Source organism: Pseudopodoces humilis, chromosome 33 (assembly GCF_049639895.1).
Source record: "Pseudopodoces humilis isolate 2021_Gansu_Grassland_sample_001 chromosome 33, ASM4963989v1, whole genome shotgun sequence".
Classification (NCBI taxonomy): domain Eukaryota; kingdom Metazoa; phylum Chordata; class Aves; order Passeriformes; family Paridae; genus Pseudopodoces; species Pseudopodoces humilis.
Genome location: NC_142232.1, coordinates 1,484,072 through 1,501,031, shown reverse-complemented (window position 1 = coordinate 1,501,031; position 16,960 = coordinate 1,484,072). Strand labels below are relative to the sequence as shown.

The following is a 16,960-nucleotide window of genomic DNA, read 5'->3' as shown; positions in this document are numbered from 1 at the left end:
CATCAGATAGAGGCCCACACTTTACAGCAGGAATAGTACAAGAGGTGGCCAGGATGTTAGACATATCTTGGGACTTACACACCCCTGGCTCTCCTAGTTCTGAGGAAGACGAGTGGGACTGCGAGAGCGCGGATGAGGCGGAAAACTTGAAACTTTGGAACTCGTTCTGTAGCTCGGACGATCCCTATAACCCTTTAAATTTCACGGCGGCCTTTCAGACAGTGGAAAAAAAAGGAACGCCGGTTTTCCAAGGGGCAGAAAAGTCAAATTCCGGCACCTCCGAGCGCTTCACCGCGTGTAGGGTTCAGCTGGAAAAACAAAACCACGGGGGCAGCACCGATTTGAGGCAAAATGAGGAGAAAACTGCCCAGGCCAAGCGGAAAAAAGTGACATTCCTAGAAAAAGTGACGGAGTATTACATAAGCAGCAAGGAGGACCGGAAAGGACCCTGGGAGGAGCTGGCTCGAGATGGATGCAGATTCCAGAGGTGGATCCAGGAAACTGAGGAAGCCATTGGATACTGCCTGAGCACAGAGCACAGACTGAGGGTATTCCATAGGCTCCAACAATTCCATTCCCAAAGGACTGACCCCTTCTAGCACCTTAAAACTCTTTGGGTAATGGGACATGGACAATGGACTACGCATATTCCTATAGATGGGCCTGTGACAAATAACTCTAGGAGTCCCAACCCTCTGCCCCCTGTGGAAACAATCAAAATTAAAACCCAACCGGAAGAAAAGAGAAGTAGATGCATTCACTGAGTAAAAAAATGAATAGCACGAGCCAGATGGTGGAGTTAAATTTAGATGGGCTTTAAAATCACTATTTGCACCTGTAGCCTCCTACAAGAACAGAGAGATGCTATACAAATTGCTAGGGCAAACTGAGAGATTAGTAGCAGCCACCAAGAAAGGATTTAAAGACATGAATTTGCAATTACAAGCCACATCCCAAATGACTTTACAGAACAAGATGGCACTAGATATGCTATTGTTAAAAGAGCATGGTGTGTGTCAATATCTAAAAATGAAAATTGACCATTGCTGCATCCATATTCCAAATGTGACCATTGAAGTAAAAAAAGATATTTCTCAATTGGAAACAATTGAATCCAAAACAAGAGAAACTGAAAAAGAAGCACAACATAATTGGATCGGAGCTATATTTGAGTCCTTAAGACTTCAGGTTTCTGGATGAGTTTCGTCAATAGTACAGTACATTCTGTTATTTGTAATTTTGTTATTAATCATTTGGTTAGCCTATAAGTGTGTTCTAGGAGTCATCGAAAAAGAAACAAGACGCACCAGAAGAGTGATAAAAGCCTTGGCAAGAACCAATGAGATACGCCTCAATGAAAGACGTCGACCTCCTCCGAAATATGAAAATGTCGTTGGGCAAGATAATCCAGCATTTGAAAGAACCAACGATAACTAAGAGTTGAGCATTCTTGCAGAAGATTGAAGAATGCTCAAAAGGGGGGAATTGTTGCCATTTGGTTTAATAAACTGTATTATTAAGATAGTAACAAACGTTAATAGTTAGCATTAGTTGACATTAGTAGTAGTTATGCTAAGGCTTGGTAGGCCACATGTAACCTGTAGATGAACTATATAGCAGATATTGCAATGTAAGCAGTGTAACTAGGAGATAATCTAGGAATGTACCTTTTGGCAAAACTTAAATGTCAGAGAGATAATCGTACCAGGTAGTGAAAGAGAAGTAAGAAATTGTGATGATGAAAAAATTGTGTGGAAAACATATAAAAACCCTGTGATTTTTCTGTGAAACGGGGCTCTGTCTTTGGACGCTAGTCCACAGGCTCCCGGGCCCTCAATAAAGCACCGCATAAACGACTTCGGTTGTTTGTGTTTTCTTCGGATCAGGCAACAACAGTATTTCCCAGGTTATCCATGACTGTGAGACATGTGCCACGATCAAGCAGGCCAAGCGGTTGAAGCCGCTATGGTACGGTGGGCGTTGGTCCAAATATAGGTATGGGGAAGCCTGGCAGATTGACTACATCACACTGCCCCAAACCCGCCAAGGCAAGCGGTACGTGCTCACAATGGTAGAAGCCACCACTGGATGGTTGGAAACCTACCCTGTGCCTCATGCCACTGCCCGGAACACCATCCTGGGGCTTGAAAAGCAGGTCCTTTGGAGGCATGGCACCCCTGAGAGGATTGAGTCAGACAATGGGACTCATTTCAAGAATAACCTTATAAACAGCTGGACTAGGGAACATGGCATTGAGTGGGTGTACCATATCCCCTACCATGCACCTGCTGCGGGGAAAGTTGAACGGTGCAATGGCTTGCTTAAAACCAGCTAGAAGGCATTGGGTGGGGGAACTTTCAAGAACTGGGAGATTAATTTAGCAAAAGCCACATGGTTGGTGGACACCCGAGGTTCCACTAACCAAGCAGGCCCTGCCCAATCTGAGCCCTTTAGAACGACAGATGGAGATAAGGTTCCAGTGGTACATATGAGAGGTATGCTGGGAAAAACTGTTTGGGTTAATTCTGCCTCCAGCAAAGACAGTCCAATCCGTGGGGTTGTCTTTGCTCAGGGACCGGGTTGCACTTGGTGGGTGATGCAAAAAGATGGAGAGACCCGGTGCATACCCCAAGGGGACCTGGTTTTAGGGTGAACTACCCATGACACTGTGCTTGTATCTGTATCTGTATGTACATATGTATATAGTTAAAGTAGCGTGTGTTTGTGTATAATTTAAAGGTTTAATATTTGATGTAACATTTTGGTATGGGAAAAAATTCGGGGTGGATAGTGTTGAGGGTTAGGTGTCTTTTTTTTTTTTTTGTTTTGTCGTTCTGGCCTGCCCGGGGAATTTTTACCCATTATGTGCTGGGGCAACCTAACTACCGGTACTTAGGGGTGATTGACAACGGACAAAGAGTAGCCGGGCCCGGGGGGTGGGGGGGAAGGGGGCAGAAAAGGAGGGTGGGGAGAGTTTTTAGCTGGCTTTTTCTTCGGCTTCGGGGAAGGACGTTCGTGTGCTGGGGCGCGGAGCTGCTGCGGTGGAGAGAAGGGATTTTCGCCATCACCCAGACGGAGCAGTTGCTTCTTCTCCTTCTCCCCTCTTGGCTGGTGGCCTCTCACCCCCTGCCCTGCCGGGACGTGTGGCAGCCACCGCCGCGGAGCTGCTGATACACCTCAGCCACCGGCCCAGGATCTCAGCTCGTCCCTGCTGTTTCCAGCCGACTGTTCCTCGGAGCCCTGCAGGAGCACCGGGACAGACTGCCCGAGGGGTTTGTGAAAAACAAAACCTCTCCTCCATCCCATCTCAGCTGAGAAAGCTGTCCCGGGGTCCCTGGTTCTGTGTTCTTGTTATTCATGCAGTTATTGTTGTTTGTTTGCCTGATTATACTAGTAAAGAACTGTTATTCCTATCCCCAGATCTCTGCCTGAAAGCCCCTTGATTTCAAATTTATAATAATTTGGAGGGAGGGGGGGTCTACATTCTTTCATCCCGAGGGAGGCTCCTGCTCTCCCTAGCAGACACCGACATACGCACTGCAAGTTGACAAAAGATTCCAGTGTCTATTTATTTACAAAAGTATTGAATATCCAAAATACTAATACATAATAATACTAATACATATGCATAATGCCAACATTTCCCATTCTCCACATTGGATTAAAAATCACGGTAATGAGTTTAAAAAGTCACTATGCCTGCGTGGTTGGCTCTGTAATTTGAAGAGGAGGTCGTTTTGGTGAGGAGTCATCAAGAGATGAAGAAAAACCGCTCTTCCTCACTCTCACCTTTCTAACTTACAGTGGTTGACATTACAAATGACATTTGGTACAACTCCAGTTTCCTCCCTTGTGACTTTGAAATGGGTTTCCAGATGTAAGGTCTGTGATCTTCCTGAACCCCTTTATCACTTTCTCTTTTTTCATTATAAGCACAGCTGAACAAAAATACAATGACAAGTAATTTTTTACCTCAGTCCAAGATTCATTATCTCAAATCCTTCTTCTCACTTCATCATTAACTCTAACTAGTTCCAGCAAGGCCTATCTCTAGCTAAGATCTCTAATTTTTGTAAAATTCTTAATTGTTTAAAATTAGTGACTCCAAATGAGATTTCAGAGGGTCCTGGGTGGGCTGGGAGAGACTGGGAGGGTGCTTCGAACGGCTTGGGGTGTCTGTGAGAGGTTTTGGGGGTCCTGACCTCTGCAGACCCCCCAGGGATGCTGTCAAACGCTGCCCACAGCAAGATGCTGACGGGGACCGCGGGCTCCATATTGGCCTTCATCTTCTTAGCACTGGGGCTCGGCTTCTGCCTGCGCAGGAAGGTGAGGGGGGGTCCTGGGGATCGTGTCCTCCCCCCCCCCCACAGAGCGTGTCTGCTCCCCTCTGGGCCCCCAAGCCTGGTGTCATCCCCTTTTCTCTGCCCACACAGCTCCTGAGGCAAAAGCTTCTTGAGGATTTAAAGTCAACAATTCCCACTGTCATTCTGTATCCCGTTGAATTTTCTTTCCCCTGCTTTCATCCAGGTGCCCACAGAGAGCCAGGAAGATGTGGAGCCTCCCAGCCAGGTGTCTTCCCAACACGGATCACAAGGACCCCGGATCACCAGGGCTCTGCCCAATGGGGGTCACTGGGGATCATCCAACGCCGATCCTCCCGTGGAGGATGGAGCTGGAGCAGCGCACGAAGCTCTTCTCGCACTCGGGGCACTCGCAGGGCTTCCCTTACTGGTGCCTCCGTTGGTGTTGGGTCAAGTTACAGCTCTGTGAGAAGCTCTTCCCACACTGGGGACACTTGTAGGGCCTCTCCCCAGTGTGGATGCGCCAGTGGAGAGTGAGGTGGGAGTTCCAGTTGAAGCTCTTCCCACAGTCGGGGCAGCGGAAGGGCCTCTCCTCTGTGTGAATCCGCTCATGTCGGAGGACATTGGAGCTGGTCTGAAACCTCTTTCCACACTGGGGACACTGAGGATTGGGATGTTTCTCTGAAGGGTCTTATCCTCAGAATTTGCCAGCTGACTCAGATCCTTTGTATCCCAGTTTTCCCGGCCAGGAAAAGAAGGAGGTCAGGATTTCAGGGGGTTTCTCTGAGCTGGGAGCGGCAGGAGCGGGTGCAGAGCTGCGGCACCGGGAGCACGGGCTGGGGGCCTGTGGGGAGCTGTGGGGCCGGGCCGGGGCTGTGGGGCAGCCGGGGCTCAGCGCCGGGCGCTGCCTGAGCCCAGCACCCCCCGGGCAGGGCCGGCAGTGGCCCCCGGCCCCCAGGAGGCTGCGGGACGCCCCGGCCGCTGCCCGGCCCCGTGGAGCTGCCGGCCCTGCCCGCCGGGGGGGCCGCCTTTGGACACTGCGGCAGGACAGGGACCGGCTCTGGGATACGGGCTGGGGAGGGGAGCCTCAGCACAGCGAGCACGAGGAAGGAACAGCTCAGAAATGGGGATTAGACCTGCAAGGATCCACATGATCTTTCAAGGATTTTGCGTTGGGTCCCTGGAGAAAGGAAGGATTTTGCAGAAAGCTCAGCAGCTGCCACAGGATGAGCACCCCCAGGCACTGAGGGGGGCTGCAGCAGGGCCAGAAGAAGCCCCTGCAGCACTTGCTCACAAAGGCTCAGCAGCTGAATGCAGCAAGGGATGAGCCAAAGGCCAAGCTGAAGGCAAAGGCCATGGCACAGTTCCTACAGCCCCTGAGGGATCAAGCCCAGGGCCCAAGGGGGCCCCAGCACCCAGGGGACACCCTCGGCCACAAGCACCTGGCACAGGCATTGCCCTCCTGGCCAGGGGACAGCCCACCCAAACAGCCCCTGGCAAGGAATCAGCCTTCCAGCTGCAGGGCACAAGGACACTGCAAGCACAGACAGGAGCACCCTCAGCACGAGCAAGTCCAGCCCTTGATGGACACGGATTCTTAGCGGTGGCACAGCTCCCATTCCACCAGGGACCCACCACACTGCAGCCCTTGGGAACATTCAGGGTGGCTCTGGATCCAGAGGAGACCTTTCCTGATGGACACAGGGGCCTCTCCATCCACTCAGAATCTTACATCTAAACGGGGGAAAATTGTTAAGGAATATTTTAATTAAGGCACGAAGTGGAAAAGATGGAGTGGGAGTGTTTTATTCAGCCACTATTAGCAGATGTGGGGGATGTGTCTAAAAAGCAGGAATTTTCATTTGCTCGCAATTCAGATTGTAATTTACTGGGAAGGGATTTGATGGCTAAATTGGGAATGCAAATTAATGTTGCAAAAGGTGATACAGAGGCTGGTGCTGTTGTTCCTCTGTGTCAAATGTCTGGCAGAGCCTAGGCTGAAGTGAACCCAGAAGTGTGGGCAGCCCCAGGGAAATGGGCAAAATTAGATATGGGGCCTCTCCAAATTTCCCTGAAGCAACCAGGACAAGAGGTGTCGAAAAGCAATCCCCTGTTCCAAGGGAGGGAAGGAAGGGCCCACAGCCTGTCTGTGAGTCCTGCTCAAGGCACGGCTTTGGGAGCCAGGGATGGCTCCCTAGAATGCTCCTGTTATGAACGCACTCAAGAGAGTGATATGGTAAAAAAATTTTATTAATTACAGCAAGCAAGCAATAAGCAAAAATCAGCGCTGGGCGGCAGGGGAGTCTCTGCTCCATCGGCTGCCGCACTTCCGATTTCCGTGTCTTCCCTTTTATGTGGTCCAACTTCCGGGTTACGTGTCCTTTCTCGGGTGTCTCTGTGCATGTGCCTCCGGTCACTGGTGGTCGCTTTCTGCCTTCTGGTGGTCGCAGGATGAAGATCAGGAGTCTTCCTCTTTTGACCTTTCCTCACTGTTCTCCTTTTAAGGCTTATCTGAATGGCTTAACTTTCTGGAATTCAAGAGAGCTTGCAAGGCTGTTTTTATAATTATACAAACATCAGCAGCAGCCTTCAACTTCATCCCTATTTCACGAAGCATAGTTTTGCAAACCATCGTATCTTACATGTTTAGGCGAACAAAAGGGTCTCTATTTATCACAATTCCCCCCTTTTTCTATTGCTTACTTTTGTTCGTTAAATCTTTGTAGTTCTCTTTTACTGAACTCTAAATAATCTTCTGTTTCTTCTCCATTTAAGGCTTCATATTTGGCTCGTATTAGCATAAGGTGAGCTGCTTCTAACCTGCTTCTCACAATGCTAATGATTTTGTTAAAAATACAAAGTCTAAACATAAGTCTTAAGATTAGAAAAATCAGCGGTCCTGCTATAGTGGATATTACAGTTGTTAACCAGGGAGAATAGTTAAACCAGGATTCGTACCAGCCTTGTTGCATTTCTTGCTCTCTTTTTCTCTTTTCCAGTCTTTCTCGTAATTTAGCTATGGTTTCTCTTACTACTTCACTTTTATTTACATATACACAACATTCTTCTCTAAGTGCTGTACACAGGCCTCCTTGCTGTAAAAATAATAGATTTAATCTCTTTCTGTTTTGTAAGGCTACTGCAGCTAACGAGTCTAGGGAGTCTGTGAGGTCTTTTATAGATTTATCAATTCTTTTTAAATCTTCATCTACTGAAATTCTAAGCTCTCTGAATCCTTGATGCTGATTCATTAAGGATGCTACACCTGTTCTTAATCCAGCCCCTCTTATACCTAGCAATACGGCTACTGTTAGTGCCGTGAGGGGTTCTCGTTTCACCAACTTTGAATTTTGGTATTGTGTATACATATATTCTTCAGAATGATAAATAATCCGGGGAACTATTATAACCTGTATGCAAAATTCGTAGGTTTCATTAAAGGCTGTTATAAAAACACATGGGGTTATTCCTAAAATGTTACAAACCCATTTAGTATTAGGTGCTGGAATTAGCCACTGAGCTGGCTTACTAGGGTCATTAATCTGTAGTTTTGTTTGACATAAATGAATTTTATCTGGGGGCACATTTCCCACACATTTTCCTTTTCCAGTAACTCGAGATAATGTTATTCCTGGGGTGTCTTCTCTTCCTGATTTTCATGAGCAGGCAGCAGGATTAGTGCCGTTTGCTCTTTTTGGTTTTGCTATGGAGCCTATGGCCTCATAAAAGGGTGGGTTAATGTTATAGCATAACTAACATTCTCTAGTTAAATTTGGGTGTGTGTCATTTAACACTTTAAAGGTAGCTTGCAAAATTTTCCAAAGAGCTTTGTTTCCATATTCTTGGGGTGTCCCTATTGTGGTTGTTATTTGGGTGCTATTTTCTAGTTTTTCTGAATGGTTATTTTGATTCTTTACGTTGGGGTCTACTGTTCTCCACACCACTGGATTTGGTCCAACAAATCTTGAATTATGGGGAACTACTTCTTTCTTTATAAGAATGTGCACTCCCCGATCCCTTCTGGGTTCCCACACCCTGAGACCCCAGGTTCGTCTTAATAACCACCCAGGGTCTTGGGATTGTGTTATATTGATGTAGTGAAATTTGCAAGTCCCAACATATGTTACTGCCCCCGAGGGACCTATCCAGGGCTTTATGCATCCGTGTAGACCCCTTTCAACCTTTAGATACTTATCTGGGTTCTGTACCTTCCACCCCATGGAAATTGTCTCACAGCTCCAATATTTACAATAAAATTCGCTAGGGTAATTACAATATCCTCTGCCTGGATTAGAAGCTGGGCACATATATAGTACCTTATACCCAGGCGGTTTATAACTAGTACCCTTCCACTCAATGAGAGAGTCTAGTGTAACTTGAAAGCTAGGGGCTTCAGAGGTGATCTGTGATTGGATAACAACCTGGTCTTCCCATCGGATTAAGGACCAATTGAAGGGCTTGTGAGTCTTGCTTGTACTAATATTAAATGTGCTGATTAAGATTATAAATGTTACTGACTTCTTTAATGAGCATTGGCTTCCCCTACTATAATAGAGGCTTTTCTTTTGTGAGGTGTCAATTTGGATTCCTCAGAAATTACTTCGCTGGGTTGTCTCATTCTCACTCTTGTGGCATTTCCAGAACCATGACCCTTTGGTCCCATATATATTGGACTGCTTCCCTCCACGGTTTTTTACTCCTCTGCCTCCCTCGTCGACCCGGTTGCCTCGGGACACAGGGTGTACCATCTTCTCAACAGCAAGAGTACTCTTCAGGAGGGGAATTATTTCTTCTTTTATTAATTTTTTTGTATGTATTTTTCTCAACTTTTATGCTTTATTAAAGGGGTATTAACACCCTAATTTCTGGAGCCACCGTCTGCACAACTCAGCTACTATATTTGCTACAAAAGGCGTAGGTTCGTTTGGATGATAACAATAATACAAGGGATTGACCCCTTTTGAGTAGATGGCCCACCACTCCTCTGATCCCTTTTCAAATTCTCCTGCTTGTATTCTAGTTACTAGAGCCCAATCAGTGAGATCCCTCTGGGCAGTGTAGCAAGAGCTACACACGCCTCTTGGTGGGTAGCCTCTATGACAGTGGGTCCACCAGAGTTCTTCACATATTATACATTTAAAACAGACAAAAGGGTAACAATTTTGGCATAACGTACAGCTTATTTTAACACCTCTATTATATATTTCCTCACCACTAGATGGAGGTATCTTATATTCTATATAAAAGCCTTTATGGAATTTATTATTCATAAGTCTCTAAGCAAATTAATAGTTCTGGGATGTTATTTTGTTCGGGATATCTTAAGTCTCAAGTCCCCAGCCGGGCTACCCACTTCTCAGTTACTAGATTTTGGTGGTTTCACAGGTCCTTTTATTCGACTTGCATGTGTCCAGCCTTTTTCCGCTGTTCGAACTGCAGAGTCAGTTGTTAGTAAGACTTGATACGGCCCCTCCCACTTCGGTGTTAGGGGATTTTCTTTCTAACTTCTTATTAGCACCCACTCTCCGGGTTGTACCTGGTGTAATATAAAATCCAATGGTGGTCTTTGAGCTAGCATCCCTTTTTCCCACAATGTCTTTTTGAACTTCATTAATTTTATCAAATACTCATTGATGTATTGATCACTCACATTTGGATGTGTTTGAACTTCTTCTATATTATAGGGCATACCATATAAGATCTCAAAACGGGAAATTCTCAAATCTGCCTTTGGCTGGGTTCGAATATTCAGAAGGGCTAGTGGAATACACTTGACCCATGATAGTTTTGTTTCCATCACTAGCTTAGTAAGTTGCTTAGTAGTTTCTTTAGATATACTATATCCTTTAGGCAAAAACTGAATTGTTGATCTCTCAGCTCCAGTATCTACCAAGATTGTTATTTCTTGGTGCTGGGGACCCACTTTTAACTTTATCAAGGGCTCTTTCTGATGTTCTCGGGTCCCCATGATAAAGAGCCCCTGACCCCCCCCTAATCTTCTTTAAACATCTTTTCATCCTGGCTTCTTACTCTACATTCTTTCTTAAAGTGTCCTTTCTTTCCACAGTAAAAACAAACCTTAACATTCTGTCTTTCCTTTGAATCTCTGATTGGTCTCTGTTGTTTCCTTTCCCAGGTTTGATCTCTACTTTCTCTCACAGCAGCCACCATCATCTTAATTTGCCGCTTCTGAGCCTCCTCTTCTCTCCTAACATACATTTTTTGTGCCTCCCGCAAAAGCTCATCCAAACCTCTGTCTTGCCACCCATCCAATTTTTCTATCTTCCTCCGAATATCCTCCCACGCTTTTGCCACAAATTGTGCTTTAAGCAGTGCTTGCCCCAACTGGGTGTCTGGATCCATTCCTGAATATAGTTGAAAATTCTTTCTTAGCCTTTCTAAACATTTTGTAGGAGTTTCATCTTCTGTCTCTCATTAAAAGCTTTATTGATATTCTGACCCCTTGGGACTGCCTCTCTAATCCCTTCAATTATAATAGTCCTCAAATCCTGCATATGTGCTCTGTGCGCTGGATCTTGGTGATCCCAGTGGGGATTTTGGAGGGGCCATTTTACATCTGCCAGTGGTCCCTGGGCATGCTGAGCATCCCAAATGCGCATTCCTTCCCTTCTAATCATGTTTTTCTCTTCTGCCGTAAATAAAATATTTAAAATAGATTGTAATTCCTCCCATGTATACATATTGGGTCCTAAGAATTGATCTACTCTTTCTGCAACCCCCAATGGGTCTTCCAGCAAATGCCCCATTTCCTTTTTGAACTCTCTGACATCCCCCGAACTGAGAGGGACAGATATAAACCCTATTCCAGCTTGGGGACCACCCATTGGCATTTCCCTTAATGGGAGGGAATAGGTTCTCCTGTTTCCTTTTAGATCTATTCCTGGTAACAGGCCCCACATCTGGCATGTCTAAATCCTCCTCCTCGGGGTTCGGAGGGGGAGGGGCCCGTGGAGGAGGTGGTGGTACAAATGGAGGGGGAATTATCAAAGTATCTTCTTTCCGAGGTTTCTTTTTCTTTCCCTTCCCCTCCTCCAAATTTTCTGTCAGCTTAAATATAAAAACCTCGGGATTTACTACCCAGATCTCTGCATAAGCATTTTCCTCTGAACTAAAGGGGATCTTTGTGTTTACCCAGGAATTTAACTTTTGTCTAACCCAATCTTCGGTTGATCCAAATATAGGCCAAAATACCTTCTTTGAAATTTCCTTTCCTCCCCATACTTCTACACAATAATGAATCATTTTCGCCTTATCTTTATTCTCTGTTCCCGGGAAATACTGCCAGTTTTCTAACATATAACCTAACGGACTATCTCTAGGTACCAGTGGGAGTTTAATAGATACAGGGGGCTTGCTTTGCCCCTGCCCCATTCTTCCGGAGTGCCTTCAAATCACACAGTCTCTTTCGCTTCCCCTTTTTCGTGGCCCACGCCCTCGCGGGCTAATGGGAGACGCACTAATTAAGGGTCCGCTCTCACTTGGGGAATCTGGCTACCAGTCCCCCTCTCACACACACACCACTTCGCCGCACTCTGGGACCCCGACCGAACGGTTCCCCGTTATACTCACGCGTCCCGCGTCTTCGTCCGGACTCTGTGCACAGATTTTAAGGGGTCGACCGGTCTCCCTGTTGCTTATTGCTTGAAATTTAGGTTCGTCGGTGCAACCGAGGCAGAAACCGGCCCCCCCCCGGGCCGCTAAATAATAGCGGGGCGCCCCCCGGTAATGCCGAGAATCCGTCCTACAGATTGCATCCGAGTCACGGGCACCAAATTGTTATGAACGCACTCAAGAGAGTGATATGGTAAAAAAATTTTATTAATTACAGCAAGTAAGCAATAAGCAAAAATCAGCGCTGGGCGGCAGGGGAGTCTCTGCTCCATCGGCTGCCGCACTTCCGATTTCCGTGTCTTCCCTTTTAAGTGGTCCGACTTCCGGGTTACGTGTCCTTTCTCGGGTGTCTCTGTGCATGTGCCTCCGGTCACTGGTGGTCGCTTTTTGCCTTCTGGTGGTCGCAGGATGAAAATCAGGAGTCTTCCTCTTTTGACCTTTCCTCACTGCTCTCTTTTTAAGGCTTATCTGAATGGCTTAACTTTCTGGAATTCAAGAGAGCTTGCAAGGCTGTTTTTATAATTATACAAACATCAGCAGCAGCCTTCAACTTCATCCCTATTTCACAAAGCATAGTTTTGCAAAGCATCGTATCTTACATGTTTAGGCGAACAAAAGGGTCTCTATTTACTACACTCCTATCCTGCCAAACAAGAAATCCAATGGAATCCACAGAATGCTGCAGGACCCAAGAAGAAGAAATGAGATGATGAAACCGAGGCACCCCACAGTCTCAGATCCTTACACCATCCTCAACCAGGTGCCCTCCTCACACTGCTGCCATTCAGAACTTGATGCAAAAGATGCTTTCTGGGGATGCCCACTCACAGAGGATGCAAACAGAATTCTGCCTTGGGCTGGCAACAAGAGGTAGAAGGGAAAATGCTCAAGACATGGACGGTCCTTCTGCAGGGATGCACGGAATGTTGTGAATTCATGTTGTAAATATTGGCTTTTCACAATTATTCTGATAAATATATATTATATGCTTTCACTATATTCTTTTCTCTCTTAGTAAGTTATAGGCTTAGATAGGAATTCTGAATGGTAAGGATATGTTTCATCCGGAGAAGGCAAGATAACTCCAACAGGCACGACAATGGGAGGATCAAGCTGTGGAAAACAGGCTATTATCAGCAGCAGGAAATGGAGAGCAAACTGTTATCAAAAAGCTGGTACCAGGACGTGGGCAGGGGGGAAAGATAAGCTCAACTGCCCTCAGAAGAAGGATGTGGGGCCCAGACCCTTATCAACAACTGACCATCTGCAGAAAAAAGGAAACCAGACTCGAAAAGAATGCTGACCAGCTAAAATAATGATGACGAGCAAAAACATTATGCTGACCAGCAGAAAATGAGACTGTGCAAGAGCATGATCCAAGAAGGCGGAACCAGGGAGGGGACATACTTGAATCTGCATTAACCCCTCACAGCAAGGATGGGATAAAAGGGGTATCCCTAGGATACCAGGTGTGCTCTTGGCAGCGCGCCAAGGCACCCGGCCATAACTCTTTGCTTTACTTTATGTCTCTTATTGTCTTTATTTAACTTTTTTAAAATTTTACAGGAGTGAACTTCGTTTTTCACAGGAAGCACCGGCCTTATTGGGGCAAGCCTTGCAGGAAATATCAAAGGAATTGACCTCACCCCCAGGGACTGGCTTAATGCAGGATGTGGATGACTTGATCCAGTCAGGAGGACAAGGAGAAGAGGTAGAGGAAGCCTCTGTGAAATGGCTTCATTTTCAGGCAAAAAAGCAGCTTTGAGTAGCTGAAAAAAATATGCAAATGGTGGAGAAAATGTTTAAATATTTTGGACCTATTTTGACGGAAGTTTTGTATTGTATTGACCCTGAGAGGGTTCAGGGAATCTCAGAAATAATGTTACCCAGGACTAAAATGGAGCTGGAATAATTCTTACAATTAACAGGGAATTGCAGGAGCTGGACTGAGCATTCTCTCTTCTAGCCACAACATTCTGTGAATTTTTTACCCCCAGATAGCCTCAATGTTACGGGGTGGACATTAGAAAGAGAACAAAACTTAACAAAATGAAAAATTAAAATGATTGATGCCCCAGCCATGGCTCTTCCAGACTCAGAAATTTGAACTGGAAGGGAATATTAAACAGGCCACCCCTGAGCCTGCACTGAAGGCAACGCAGCAGCAGCCAGGGCTCCCCAGCGGGGGAAGCCCCTGGGCCTGCCCACAGATCCTCTGCTCAAATCCTCAGCCTGGGCACCCTCCTTTGCCATCTCCAGCCACTGCGGGACAATCCTTGCTCTCACTCTTGCAGCTTCAGGCCTTTCTGTGCCTGCCCTGGCCACAGCTGCTGGGGAAGGCACCGGGACAATTCCACTCTGCCTCTCAATTCCACTCACACTCTGCCCTGCCTGGGATTAGCTGCTGGCAAAATAGACCAACTTTAAAATGGCTTCAAATCTTATTTCTCTGCTCACACTAGGTTTGCCTTTGCCTTGGGGAAAGGAATTTTAATGTTTCTTTTCCACCACTCAGCAGAGATGAAATTAACATCTCAACACACTGGGAATAGCCCAGAAGATTCCCAAATAACGACCATCAACAAAACATCAACACCCAGCAGCAAACATCAACCAACATCTACCCCAGACACTGCCCCAGGCACAGCTGGAGGAGACACCTGGTCTGGAAAAGTCTGAGCAGGAAATCCAGGAGTGCCCACCTAATTCACATCACAGGCACAGAAATCCAGGTGCAACAGGAAACCAAATCCTAACAACTCCACACCTTCAAACCAATGAACATTAAACCAATGGATTTCCATGGGTTCAGACTGTATAAATGTAGAAAAAATCTAGTCCAACTCATGTGTCATGGAATGATTTTCTCTGCACACCCAGCCTAAGTGCGCATGAAATTATTCCTGTTGCACATTCTGGCCAGAATAAAGTAATACCTTATTTCTCTAAAGACACTGTTGAGGACTTTTGCTTTTCAGAGTTTCAGTGAAAGAATTACACAGTTAGAATAATATTTTGTAATAATTTTACTTCTATATTATCAGTTCTTTTTGGGCCAGTTGTGTGAGAATATTTTTAGTCCTAGGAGAATAAAAAGAAAACACTTGATATCTTTCTCATTTTTGTTTTCTATTTGTACTTGACTCTTAGTCATGACTAAATAATGGTATGAGTTTTTCGATGTTCACCTTTAAGCTGCACTTTGAAAAACAGAAGAGCTTTAAAGTTGGTGCTTTAACACATAAACAGTTATTAGAATATTGTTAAAAAAAAAATAAACAGCAGATCTGTGGGGGGCCACGTGTGAGTCACAGAATATCTGCCCTGGAAGAGAAGCTTTGTTCCAGGCAGCCTGGAGAGGAGCTTTAGAAATGCAAATTAACACTGATGGCCCAAAGCCTGCAAAATGGCCCAGGGGCTCCCTGCCTGCAGGAGGAACTGGGCTGATTCCAAGAAGAAAAAACAGAGGCAATGAGTGAATCTTCTTGGAGATGGGGCCAGGGACTTGTACATAAGGCAACAATGGGAGAAACCATCAGTTTCAGAAAATGTTATTACTTGATAAGGACTGCTGCTCAGACCAAGTCCCGCTACATTCCTGAACTTCCAGAAGAACAAACACTTCACAGAGCCAGGAATATCGGGTGTTAATACAAAAAGGACATGCAGCAGGCGGATCGGGAAGGCTGAACCTTCCAAGCACCTCCGCCAGTGTTGGGCAAAGGGACAGGGACATGCGGCCGGGAAAATCAGGACAAAAACGAGGCCGCGTCCTCCAACACCTGGAGAGAGCGCATGGCAAATGCCCCATGGCCTCTCCCTTTGGGCAGCAATAAAGTCACTCGCACACCACTCCTCTGCCTCCTTTGGCCACACAAACCTCTGGCGCCGGGAATTTTCCCGCCCAGCCCCGGGCACAGCGCAGCCACCTCCGGCCTCCCGACACGAAGCGGGACGAGCCAGCGCTGCTCCGCCACCGCCTCCTGCCGAGGCCCCAGCGGCAAGGAGACCGCGGGCAGCCGCTCCCGCAGCGCCCTCAGCCCAGGGCCAACACGGGCCGGCCACGGCACAAGCCACCCGCCACAGCCCCCTGCCGCCCCCCCCGGGCCCGCAGCGAGCCCCGAGCCCCCGCAGAACCGAGCGCGGCTCCCACCTGCGATGGCCGGGGCCGCCTCCGAGCTCCGCCGCCGCCTCACCGGGCTCCGGCCGCTGCTGCCGCCGCTGCCGGGCCCGCACAGACGCTCCGGCAATGGCGGCTCTCCCAAGCCACGGCCGCCCTGGGGGCGCCAGCGGGGCCGGGCTTGTCCCGGCTCTGCCCAATCAGCGCGCGCCAGAACCACGAGTGACGGCAGAAGCAGCCAATCGCAGCCAGCGGCGGGCTCTGCACACGGCACAGCCCCGCCCCGCGCTCTCAGGGCCCGCCCCGGGCTGCGTGAGGGGAAAGGCGGGGATGAGGAACAGCCCTGGAACGGGCCCGGCCCGAGCCGCCATTGAGCTCCCAACACAAACAAAGTTCTCCGCAGCTCCCGGCCCGCCTTGCCCAGCCCTGGCTGCTGGGTGGCTCCGGCTCGGCGGGAAGCCCTGGAGCCTCACTTCTCCCACGTCTAATTAGGAGCATCAGTGCATCACTCAGATTTCCCCCAAAAACGGAAAACGGCCCCAAACCCTTGTGGATGAGTGTGGGAGGGGAGAGATTTCTTGCACAAAACTCCCAAAAATACCAAAACCAAAGCGAAGTGAGCCGGGACCCCCCAGCAGCGCCTCTCTGCCGTCCCAGCTGAAGCCCTCGCTGGCTGCTCCAGGCTGGATCGGCACACTGGGAGCACTGGGAAGGGGCCCCGGCTCGGGGCGCAGCCCCCGGGGCAGCCCCACGGCCCCCACGGCAGCTCCAAGGCTCTGCCAGCCGGGATGGAACGTGGGATGGGGAGCAGGGGAAGGGACAGGGTTACCGGCACTGAGGGAACACGAGGGACACCGGGGGCACTTCACGAGCATTTAATGCAAAAGATAAAATCATAAGGGAGACA

General features: G+C 47.7%; 1 protein-coding gene across 1 annotated transcript in view; it reads right to left on the bottom strand.

Moving 5' to 3' along the window:
• LOC102102660 (uncharacterized) overlaps positions 1-16,960 on the bottom strand; it is a 191,330-nt gene that overhangs the window by 155,684 nt on the left and 18,686 nt on the right. Inside the window, 1 exon segment of the mRNA XM_088068938.1 lies at positions 4,648-4,944. Coding sequence (XP_087925064.1) covers positions 4,648-4,944 — 297 coding nt within the window.